This window comes from Pteropus vampyrus, unplaced genomic scaffold (genome assembly GCF_000151845.1).
Source record: "Pteropus vampyrus isolate Shadow unplaced genomic scaffold, Pvam_2.0 Scaffold66, whole genome shotgun sequence".
Lineage (NCBI taxonomy): Eukaryota > Metazoa > Chordata > Mammalia > Chiroptera > Pteropodidae > Pteropus > Pteropus vampyrus.
The window spans coordinates 5,838,891-5,851,777 of NW_011888847.1; the positions used below are offsets into that span (position 1 = coordinate 5,838,891).

At 35.7% G+C, this 12,887-nt stretch overlaps 1 protein-coding gene across 3 annotated transcripts in view; it reads right to left on the reverse strand.

Annotated features, from left to right (window-relative positions):
* Positions 1 to 12,887, reverse strand: part of EML4 (echinoderm microtubule associated protein like 4) — a 133,260-nt gene that overhangs the window by 7,401 nt on the left and 112,972 nt on the right. For all 3 annotated transcript variants that reach the window (XM_011361360.2, XM_011361358.2, XM_011361359.2), the window contains 2 exons: positions 7,932 to 8,020; positions 6,452 to 6,549 (listed from right to left, as the gene is read on the reverse strand). In XM_011361360.2, the coding sequence (XP_011359662.1) occupies positions 6,452 to 6,549; positions 7,932 to 8,020 (187 nt within the window). The remainder of the gene's footprint in view (positions 1 to 6,451; positions 6,550 to 7,931; positions 8,021 to 12,887) is intronic.

The following is a 12,887-nucleotide window of genomic DNA, read 5'->3' on the forward strand; positions in this document are numbered from 1 at the left end:
CTGCTGCATGGCAAATATACGCATTTATACATTTAAATGAGTTTCGTGAATTTGAGAACTGTGATGCTTCCTGAAGTCACCAGAATATTAGGCGGTATACTGGAAAAGATGAGAATCACTTGCTAGGCACACAGGAGACCTACTAACTTAACAAGAAATTAAAGCCAGAAAGATGCATGTGGTTACTGGGTATTTTCTGAAGATGGCAGAACGATGGGGTTCACACAAATCCTTTTCATAGTGCACATGAATCTGATGCCTGACTCTGGCACCTATAGAAGCCATGCTTCTAATATAAGAAAACTGTTACATGAATAACCAGATTAATCATGGCAAAGTACAGTCCTCTAAGAAGTATTCATCCTAACGTAGAAGTATTTAAATTACCTGAATCTCTGTGAAAAGCCTTTAAGAGCATTACTGAGATCATCAAAAGCACTATACATATACATAAAATTCATGTAACTCATGTCTGTTGGACACAGCATATTTAGAAGGTAAATCAATATTTCCTCAAAAAGGACTCCAGTAGGAAAAGTAAATACATACCGTATGGATCCCAATAAATAAGCAAAGAAAAGATTAAATGCAACTGTTCGGGATCTCTAATCCTACCTTCCTAGACACCACCTCACAGTGCCCTTGCCCCATGCAACTCATAGGCCATGGAAGGTACAGGCATAGCTTGGGAGAAAAGAGCCTCAAACATCACCCTAAGGGCAGAGATACAGGAGCAAAATCCAGTATACCTCCTTGAATCTTACTTCATTATTGAAACACTGCATTCGTTTTTATGGGTTATTTTCTTGGAGATTTCTAGGTAAACAGTTAAAAACTATTTGATTCTTTTTGATATATATTTTCAATTACCAAAATCCTGGCAAAAGAACATTTTTTACCAGAACTCTTTGCCTATGCCATCAGACTTTGTAATGTTTAGTACATCACTTGTAACTTCGAGATACTATATCTCTAGGCTAGGATCTGAGTACCAACGTTAAAAGTACACAGTAATTTGAGTCAAACAAAAGCATTATGTTGCATTAAGGTGCATAATAAAATAGTCCTATGTAAACAGAATGGAATCCTTAGGTCAGTCGTAACATAAACTCAAGGAAAATAAGCATTTCTTTGTAATTAGAAAACAATTTTGAACTTTCATAGATTCATGTTAAATGTTGAAAAACACCTCTAGGTACAACCCAGGGCTCATCTAGTTACTGAGAATAATGCTACTGCTGCTGGTAATAACACCTAACATTTACTGAGTACTTTTTATGTATAGGGCATTAAGTATTTTACAAATATTATGAACTCTGAATCTCATAGCAACCTTAACTGAGGATGCCCACTTAGTAGCAGAGGGAGATGAAGTAACTTTTGGAGTCACAGTCCAAAGAACTGGTGGAGCCAGAGTTCAAATCCAGGTCAGATGATTCTGGACCAAATTAAGCACAACATTTAAATCATGCTTATCTTCTACTTATTTCGATAACATTAAAGAGAGCAGAAAGCAATTTAAAAGTAGCATTAAAAGGGAATATGTAAGTCATCGAGACCTTTTCAGTACATTTCAAAACAGTACAGGAAAAGTTGAAGTAAAACCTTACAATACTTAACAGTAACAAGACTCAGAGATCTTTGAGAAGATCACCCAGCAGACTTCAAATTCTATTTAGCTATAAAATCCTTCTGCCACCTTAAATCTTAAGAAGCCCACTATGTAAAACAAAAACAGATCTATGCCAGCCCACCAGCCCAGCCCCACCTCCAAAATCCCAGGGCTTAGATTTAAAAAGAGCTTATGAACCCAAAGCCGCCTTAAAAGTTTTTCTATAGCAGCAGTTACAAAGTATCAAGCTGCTTATAGTGACTGTATGTCATCATGAACCCATAAATCCTATAATTTAGTCAAACAACTTTTTAAAATATTTACTAAACAATGAGAAGATGGAAGTTCTCATGGGAAGTAAAAGGAAAAAGATCATTTTAAATTATTTGATCTAATTAGGAGGAGCAAAAGGCCACAGATCAGGTCAAGTAGGTTTGCAGTTCGGCTGGAGGGAGACCTGAAGAACCTAAGGACATCGAGAAGGCAGTATGCTCTCAGGGGCAAACATGGGAAATGAGAGAGCAGAGTCAGGCCACAGAAGAGGAAATGAAAGGCTGTCATGAACAGCATAGAGGGATGACTCCCTTCTACCTCTCTTCTCTTCTATCCCTCAGCTGGCCCCGAGAGTTCAAGTTCATGAAGAGCAAATTATTTCTAGGAAGATCGCTAGGGTTCCTTCAAAGAGATGGGCCAGGACCAGCCATGTATAGTAAACCTGAGGTATTTGTGAGGTGGTATTTGCCACACAGTAGCAAGTACAAAAGTAGCTTCGGCAGAAAATGTTTATTCACTCTTCTTAATATAGATCTTTGAGGGAACCACATGTGAGCACTAATCTGTAAGAAGCAAATACTGAGCAGTGCTCTATCTTATTACTGCTTTCTTACATACTGAGATTTATGCCTTTCTGTGGAATTTGTGATTGTCATATTGCTGTTTCACAAGCAATGTCTTAATAGCTATAGTCCAGTGACACAGAGTGGCTACACTAAAATACGGGCCGACACCAAGCTTTAACGTACACGACAGAGAAAAAAGTCTTGTTGGTATACTGGGCTATCTGCAGAAATAAGAGGCAAATGAGGCATCTTACTCTTCCTTTCTGTACTACTCCAAAGTCAAACTCCTTTTAAAGTTGGAATGTGTTTACTTCATACTGCACCTATTTTCGCTTTGTTTCTAACAAAACAACGATTGTCTTAGAACTAAATGCAAAGGTTAGAAATGGGAGAGAGAAAAGGGAAGAGACAGAGTATGTGGAAAAAGCTCTCAGCTGGACTCTTCTAGCATATGCTGTTTCAGGGTTCTAAGGATCAAGCAGAGACACATCAAAATTTTAACTCAGTCTTTATCACCTTTGGAGACTAGTTTATTCATGTACTTATACTATAAGGTAATCATGTTATTTGAGATTGGTTTGATCAGAGGAGTTAGAACATAAAACAAAGAAATGGTGATAAAATGGTGATAAACGAGCTCCTGCTATATAGCTGCCTCACTTTTCTTATGCATGAAATGAAGTTGACCAGATAATGCTCCCTTCTGCCCTTTAAATGCTAAAAATTTTATCATTCTAAATGAGATCAGATTTAACATTTTTAAAGAACACCTAGAAGAGAGGCTACATAATAAATCTCCAAATTTAGAGTTTGTGCTAAGTTTTTTGAAACACTGATATTTTAAGTGGGTAAGGATAAACCAGGAAGATTATGAAATATGTTTGGGGTCAGTAGAAAATGGAAATAAGTTTCAATGAATGGAAGAGCAGGTTGTGTGTTTATGAAAACTACAATGGATGTTCCCTCAAAACCTCTGAGAGTTAAACTTTAGAATTAACATAAAATAAATTAGTGCAGAAAAAGGCAAAGTAAGAGTCACAATAGCTCTAGGGCCGGCAATTCTAGAGTACAACCTGACTGCATGTATGAATCTACCCAAAGAAAGGGTTATTCAGATGGGGTTGGGGTATGGCGGTCTGCAAAGAAAAAAGAACAAAGGCAAAGGTGGCTAGCACCCACTTGCCTGAAGGGAAGTACTGGCTAGAGGATGCTCATGTCCTGTCCCCTTGGCATTTATATATCTGCTTTAAATGAATAAACTAGTATTCTGATTATGAGTTGGTTTCCTGAAGCTTGCTTATAGAGAGACAACTTACGGGATTCAGTCCCTTGCCAGTTAATAGCTCTTGTCGCAAACTGATGTTTTATAAACCAGCTTTGGAGAACTTGGATGATGTAAGCCTCTCTCTCTAAAAATGGATCTTGTCTTGTTTCTTAGCTTATGAGATTGTGAGCAAGGCCTTGGCTTGTAATGACCATGCCACTGATTGATTAGCCAGCTGCTGTCTACCAAGAAGTGCTTCCTTCATGTGCTTGGATACCAGTCATCTTCTCAACTGACATTTCCACAGAAAGTGAAGAGGCACAGGCTCCAACTGCTTGATTAAAATTTGCTAGAGGGACATTTTCTAAAGTTTGAAATGTGCTTCTGAGCAACGGTGGTCACTTAAATATTGACTAGTAACAGGAAAGTATTGGAAATAGAATAGAAAACAGCATTTGTAGTTGGAACTCTGACAGTAGTTCCAGTTGCCACATTTTAACAAAGACCTAATCTTCACAACAATCCTATAAAGTAGGAACTATTATAATCTCCAATTTTAAGATAATAAAATTAAGAATCAGAGAAGTTAATTAACTTGCCTAAAGTCACAAATTAGTAAGTTGCAGAGCCAGCATTAGCCCTGTTTTGTCTGTCCTATATCACAGTAGACAACACACACAAGCAGTTAATATGAAACTGTAAGACCAGCTGGTGGAAATAGACAGCAAAGGAGAAGTGATAGCTGGAAGCAAAGCAGAAAACAGAAGATAATTAGAAAAGCAGAATAATTGAGCCATTCATTATAGCCTCAAATAGTACTATAAACTTTAACAGTTCCTTAGGATATCTCAAAATAATACCTTCAAACACTCGAAAGATAAAAGCTGCCTAAACTGGAGAAAGCCAAGTCTCATACAATTGATAAACTTGCCATTTCTCAATACTTCCAAAATCATTTTCATTATCCAATGTCACACATTGCTATTTCTTCTCTGAATCAGTTGCTGTACTGTAAGAGCATAATACAATCATATACATCTTGCAAAATCTGAGGCATTATTATATATTAGAAAGTTTGCTCTACTAAGAGGAGAACAGGGTTCAAGTCCTGGATCTGCCATTATGTGACCAAGATGTGACCAAGGACAAGTCATTTATCTTCTCTGAAACTCAGTCTCATCTGGAAAATGAGGGCTGAGTTAAGTGTGTGCTACCTGTAACTATTATGATCCCACAAGATTAAATTATATTTGATATACTCTGTTTATTAAGACATGGATTTTAAAAAAGGTTGAGGTAAAAAATAATTAAGAAAAATTTGGTGCCCGGTAGGGTAAACTTTAGTAATCTGAAAAGTCCTTTCTGTGGAACATTTAATTTAATCATGTTGTACAATGAGGAGTTGTTATATTCTTACATATCACAAATATGAAAATAATTGACTAAAATATAGATTTACATAAATTAATGGACAATGATTTATAATTGTTGTCAAGGTAAACCAAAATATTTTGGATAAATTCTAAAACCTTTAGGTTGCTTGTAGACTAGTTTATAGGCTGGTTTTAGCATATGATACAAAATATGGGGGGGAAAAAAGTCATCTTCAAATAGTAAATGAATGGTCTTGTTTTGGGTTATGTATATGCTTCTAAAAACTAGTTCTTTTATTTATTCCCCTAAAACTATTTTGTGATAAAGACTTAAAAAATCTGTGCCACTAATCACTAATTCACTAAGTGATTTGCTATAATCTTAAATTAACTTCCTAACACCATACATACCAAGCTACCTCATTTTTCTATAAATAATAGTTAACATATATTGAGTACTTATATGCCAAGCACTATTCTAAGTATTTTATATGCATTAACTTGTTTTAATTCAGTGAAGTAGAACCTGCTATTGTCCTTATCTTGTAGATGAGAAGACCTGAAGTAGAAGGTTTAAGCAGTTAGCTCAAGGTCATACTAGCTTATAAATGGTGAAATAAGAATTCAAATCCAGGTAGTCTGATCCTAAGGCTGTGCCTTTAGGCCACTGTACAATACCACATGCCTTTCTTGTCCTGTCCTCAGCTTGAATGTGTACTTTTCAAGGACAAGGAACAAATCTTATGTGTACTGCCAGTGCCTAGAACATTCTCTAGTTAGCAGAATACCTGCCATGAGGTAAGTACTCAGTATATCTATAGAAGTGAATCTAATCTTTATCTTATGGTAATAATCTAGTGAATCAGAAATGGGCAACAAATTAAAGGAAATACATTTCTGTTAATTAATGAGACAAATCTCTATAAATTATTTTAGTCCAAGGGAGGTGATACAGGAAATTGCAGAGTGGGCAGAAACATGGGACGATGGGATTAAAGGTGAAATACCCTTTCATTTCTGAGTCACTCCATTTTCAAAATGTGTTATTCTACAGCTTTCTCTGTGGAAATAGCTTTAAGAAACCACCTTAAAATTAGAGACCAAACTCCCATTAGAGGAGAACCCTTTCAAGAGTACAGGGAACTATAATATTCTCTGCTGTCAGGTAGTCTGTTTTCAAAGATAGAGATTAAAGTTTAAAGCAGCTAAGGATACAGAACAATGTTTTCAAAGATAGAGATTAAAGTTTAAAGCAGCTAAGGATACAGAACAATGTATACGTCAGTGTAAACATTTAACTCTTTTTTTAACAGAAGTAAAATTAACCGTTTTACAACTTAATTTATTTTAATTCACTACTTACAGTGCACTTTCCATATCTGCTATATTTTCTTCCATTTTCTGAGACTACATAGAGGTAAATAAAGTTGTCGTGAGATCCTACAGCCAAGAAGGTGCCATCTAGAATGAAACAGGAAAAAGTGCTGACTAGAGAAATATACTGGTAGATTTATTCACTGTTATTTTATTCAACCTATACTAAATGATATTTTACAAATGTTAAATCTCATCAATTTTATTGTTATTTGGTTATTTGATGAATGAATCCTTCCATCACTATGCACATCTGAAAAACAAATGCTCATCAAGTCCAGTACACAGTCCCTTTTTGGAGATACTCATACGCCTTGGACTCTACCCTTGCTCTAGCCTTGTCCCCTAGTTTAGCTACAAACTGGCCCCAAGAAGGGTAACCTGCTTTTATGGGCCTAAGTACACAGTATTCATACCGCAAGTTGAGTGTGCAATTGCTCATTTCATCTGAGTACTACATATGACCTCTCCAACTACAAGGTAGGTTTCTCTTGGGAAGAGACCTAGTTCTCTTCTTTATGGTCTCCCCTCCCCTATCACATTTACCACACAGCAGATGGTCAATAAAGTCCAACTGATCTGTGGATTCTAATCACTACATTTGCAGTAGTTATTTATTATTACAGCACTGAAAAAAGCCAATCCCAAGTAGAAAACCTTTTCTGCTTCAACTATTGCCAGGCTTATAGCTTGAAGCAAACACCTTTCCTTACTTTTCCAACTCAGAGGACAGTATTCGGTGTTCCCTTGAAACAACTTAAAATCAATAAAAAAGATCCTTTGGATCCCACACTGATCCAACAACTACTGGAATATATTTTTCAATATAAGCAAATGTCACTCAAACTAACTCCAGGGAAGATAATATGAATCAAAAACATAATAATAAGGGAAAAGGAAATTGGAATACTATGGAAACAATATTTTGAATAAAGTAAAAAGAATTATTCAAACAAGGCTAAACAAATTTATCAAATTCTTATAATGAATTGCTGAGTATTTTATCTAATTAACCATCACTGTATAACCACTAACGATGTAACTAGATTTTAAAGAACATGAAGGGTCTACAAAATTAGTGTATTTTGAATAGTACCATTTCCTTTATATTCTCTTACATACAAAGAAAGGTTGCTAAAGAGATGTTCAGACTGTTACCTATTCAGAATTCGAAGTATGTGTAGTTCCAAAAAAAAAGGGAGTTGACTGCACTGTATTCTGCTTGCAACTGCAAATGCAGTTGCAACAGTTTGTTACAAATCTATGTTTGCTTGATGATTTAGAATGCTGTTTAACTTTAGCAAATCTTTTGCAGTTTTCTGCAGCAGAATTTAATCTGATGTTGGGGAAACATATTAAATACTTGACAACTCTACAGGGAGTAGAGAAAAAAGTAGCTTTATTGGAAGTGAAAATGTGCAATTATGGAGAAATGCTGCAAATGCCAGGGTGGGGATAAATCTGCCTACCTACTGAGTAGCGCATCACAGAGAGCTGTTCATTCCCATCTGTGTGGATAGAAACTAGATCTCTGGTTTCTGCATCCAGAACAAACCACCTGTTAAGAAGTAAAATTCAAAATATTTTCCATATATTAGCATTTATTGGAAAAAGTGATTACTGACTTTTCCCTTTTAATTTTTTAAAATTAATATTAATAATTCCCTTAAGTATGACATGTTTCCCTCTTCTAATGAGGATAAATTCACTTTGCAAAATGTTGCTAGAGACAACATAAATATACGGGCCTGGGCATGTTCTCATTTCTATTTAGGTAGTCACTGAATGTCAACAGTGTCTCTTTGCTAGGCACTAAAACGGAGTAAGAGGACAGGATCAGTGTTCTTGATGATTATATTAGCATTGAGGAAAAGGAAATGAGCCAACTGAAACAAATTAAATGACAATCTTGGTGATGGTGACTATATATAGAGAGTAGAGGAACTCTCATAAGGAAAATGAATGGAGACAGACACAGAAAAACCTTTAGGGAGGATGTAGGATATGAGCTGAGCTAACCACAGGGAAAAAAGCACAGCAATTCAGGCAAGAGTAAAGCTGCACAGCTATGGAGGTGGGAAGGAATATGGACAGAGTGAAGGTAGGGAAAAGCAGAGGGCCATTCATTTGGTGTGATTTCAAAAGAACCAGCAGAGGGCACACTGCCTCTTCAATACCTCCAACTAAATTGAGACAGTTTCTCATTCACATTTACGTAAGTGAAAATGTAAAAGTCTCTTGAGAGGTAAAACAATGCCTTAAATCCAACTACATAATAAATGACGCTTATTGGGCCTTTTTCTAAGAGCGCTTGAAGAAAGGGATGGTGTTTCTGAACATGGCAAGATGAATGACTAAAGCCTGGGTAAGTGAGAGGAGGCAGGATATAGGCAGTATGCATCACTGGTCGGAGGAGTTTAGAGTTGAGCACCGCCTGGTTCAGATTAGGCACTAAAAATATTTGTAGAATGAATCAATGAACTTAAACATAAATCTTGAACATGATAAACCACAAGTGTTAGTAAGAATTACTTAACAGGAGTGCAGTGTGCAGGAAGAAATGTTTGGGGTGGAGAGAATGGGACAAGACTACATAATAAAATCACTATCCTAATCTCATATACCTGGATGGGACAAGAACGGCTTTTAAAAATTATTCAGATGGAAAACATTCCACCAGTAATATAAGCCAATAACAAATCATGACAGCTCCTCTTAATACTGAAGCTAATTTTATAACATCTAGAAAGAGACCACATTCAGACTAAAAGAAATACTATTTAGGAGAGGAAAAGGCTTTAACGAATTTTTTTAAATGGAATGTTTAGTAGTGTGTTTCACATGCTTTAGTGTTCTCAAGGTAGGAGATCAAAGACTAAAAGATCCCAACTCTATATCAATGAAATCCCTCTCTACTTAACCTACCTTTTCTGTTTCTATAATTACATATCAGAGGTTAATTCTTCTACTTTTGGGAAGTAGTTTTTAGTTTTAATGACAAAGTTACTGAATTATAAGTAAACAACTTCCATATGGACCACCCTTAAGAGTTCTCTTCATTGCATGAGTTATTTCTATCTTCAAAAAAGATTTTTGGGCTCAGGACCTCTGCCTCTAACAAAGGTATGGAGAAGAAAACAAATCCTGTAGCAAAGGGAATTTTCTAGAAATAAATATTTAAGTTTTCACTGCGTTGAACTTATTCTAGTCTAGAGTATATACATTGGAACCAAGCTTCTGCTTTAAGTTAATCTGGAATCATGATGGGGCTCTAAGGACCTAATGGCCTAGAAGACCTAATGGATCCTTCCAAGCGTAACTGCTTAGCATTCACAATGGGAGATCTTTGGTCATATATTTAAACTAATCTGATTTGTGAGTCAAATATCAAAATGGAGCATCATCGTTTAACCTGATGACTTTTTAAAAAGATACTGTATTGATTTCATTAGTGGCAAAAAAAGAGAAAAGTATCATACTTTAAAGTCTGTAAATGAATAGATAGGTTCATAATGAGTTAAAAAAATATTCATCATAATGTAAAGTGTGTCCTTTAGGTGGCAGGTCTGTAACTTTCACCCCACCTTGCTTTATGATCTATTTAAAAGAACATGAATGTGGCTTTATAATCAGAGAAATGTAAAGTTAAAAACAAGGAAGAAGAAGAGCCCATTTCAACCCTCATTTTTACAAATAAGAACAATGAAATTCTATGATGTCAAAACACCTGACCAGTCATCAACTGACTAGTTAGTGGCAGAACCAGGATAAATCTGGTCCTTGTGCTTCTCACTGTATCACACCAGGGAAGGGTGTGATCCCACCGAAAGTGTTTCCTGTCTTTGAAATACACTAATATTTAGAGATTTAGAGAAGAGGAGTCAAGAAAGGAGGCAGAATAGTTCATAATCTAAATCGGGAGAAAGAATGAGTTAATAAAGTGGTAAATAGTTTGAAGTAATATGAATTACACATATAATAAGGATTCTGAAGTTTCTGAGGCAGGGAGTAATCACTGAGGATGTGGGTGATCTAGGATTTCATCACATCAAATGTGACAAGAATAGGTGGGACATAAATTAGTGGAGAGGAGTAGCTAAGAAAGTACAAAAGGGCTGGAGCATATATAAAGAACAACAAATTGACCATTCTGGCTGGAGTGGTGAGGGGAAAGATTTTCAAAATCTTTTAACGGGCTTTAAAGGCCAGGCCAACAAGTTTGGATTCTACTGTTTAGGTACTGAGGAGCCTTTAGAAACGTTCTTGTCCTGAATTCAGTTTCTTGAGTTTGCTCAGTCCATTCCTCTTGCTTGATATGAGCTCACTTTTCATTGCCTCTTCAAGATCCAAGAACTTCAAGGCAGCACCAATCCTACCGCCTCTGTGAAGTGTTCTCTGACCAATCAGGCTCACAGTGATTTCTCTGTTGATCTTCAAGCATTAGTGCCTGTTTATTCAAGTAATACTAAACTACTTATGTGATATGATATCTTTTATGATAGGGATTATATCTCATCCTTCTTTGTGCCATTCATTGCATTTAGTACAGTGCTTTACAAGTTATAGGAGCTCAAAAAGCATTTGAAGAGTGACTGAGAAATGGAGAACTCAAGGGAGATTCATGCTGATGGAGTTCAAAGACACTTCTGTACCCTGGGGAATGAGCTAGGAATACCCATGGGCCAAGTTAACGAACACCAAATTACAGAGGGAAAAGCTATTCTTTTCTAATTAGACGTTTTCCCTATAATTTGGTCAAAAAAAAAAAGTCTCAGCTAGTGCTATTATGACTTTGACATCTTCATTTTGAAGAGAAGCATTTCTTATGCTCAGAACCTTTATAATCAGCAGTATCTGGCTAGAATTTGCTAACATCTAGCTACATCACTGGCTTGCCAAGGTTACAGTCACTATCAAAACTGATAAATTGAGCGAGATCATTTAAGTCTCTCCAGGTCTAGGGTCCTCTGATTCCACATCAAAAACAAAAATTCTTTACTTACCCACTCCAGGCTCATTTTCCCAGCTTGCTTCCCTGTCAAAGCTATCTCTATCATTAGAGACCAGAAACTTTGGGGTCTTTGAAGTCATCTCTCTTTCTTTCCACCCTTACGTTATATATGTAATATGTTCTGTATTCTGACTCAATTCTGTAGATTCCTTTCTTTGAAACAATTCCCAACTTTAACTTTTGCTTTTTATTTCTCCCTATCTCAAGCCTATTGATTTCTCTAATTCTAAGTGTCTCACTTCCATTTACCAGCCTATAAAATGATTATGGCAAAAACTCCTTCCTTAAATACTATGTGTGTTAGAATTACTTTATGTTGGTTGGAAATGGAACTAGGTCTAACTGAGACCAGAATAAGGTTTCATGTAAACTGCCTGGAGAATTTTGTCTGAGCTGATATAGACCTAACATCCTGATGGGATGATAAATATATATGTGGTTTCTCTGAGGTTTGGAGGTGGTATAAAGATTAAGTGTCTCTAAAAACTGGTTTTAAAAAACAGGAAGGGGAAGGATGATTAATTGAGGTCTTGAAAAAAATCAAGCAAAATGTATTTCTACCAGTAATTCAGAGATTACAAACTTTCAAGTTCATGGTTTGGGTTACCATGTATTAGGAGCTTTATGAAGAACTTTAAATCCTATCAAGAAACCCAAATTTTAAAAACTGAGAGGTTATAGTTAAAAATCATGTGTAGTATGCCTAGCTGTAATTTTTTAAATAGTTTAGTCATTGGTTCAATAAATCTAATATTTTGGTAACTAATGATTAATAATTACTAGTATATACTAATTTTTATCCATTTGTATGCTTTAAATCTTCATTTTAGGAGATATCAGCCTTATTAAAGTTCTTAGTGCCAGTACTAACTACCCTGATACCAAGACTGGACAAAGACATCAAAATATAATTACAGACCAGTATCTCTTATGAATATAGATGTAAAAATCTTCACCAAAATACTAACAAACTGAATCAAGCAACATATAAAAAGGATGCTACAGCATGACCAATTAGGATTTTTCTCAGGAATATAAGGTTGATTTCACATCTGAAAATAAATTAATGTAATACTCCATATTAATAAGGGACAAAATCCATGCTATCTCAATAGACCAGAAAAGGCATTTGACAAAATCCAACACCCTTTCATGATTAAAAATTAAACTTAGAAGAAAAATTCTTCAATATGACAAAGGGCATCTATGAAAAACCCACAACTAACATATTTACTGTGAAAGGCTGAATGCTTTCCCTCTAAGATAGAGAACAAGATAAGGATGACCACTCTTGCCACTTCTATCTGATATTGTGCTGGAGGTTCTAATTAGGACGGTTAGGCAAGAAAAAGAAAAAGCATTCAGATTGGTAAGGAAGAAAACTATATTTACATATCATATGATCTTATATGTA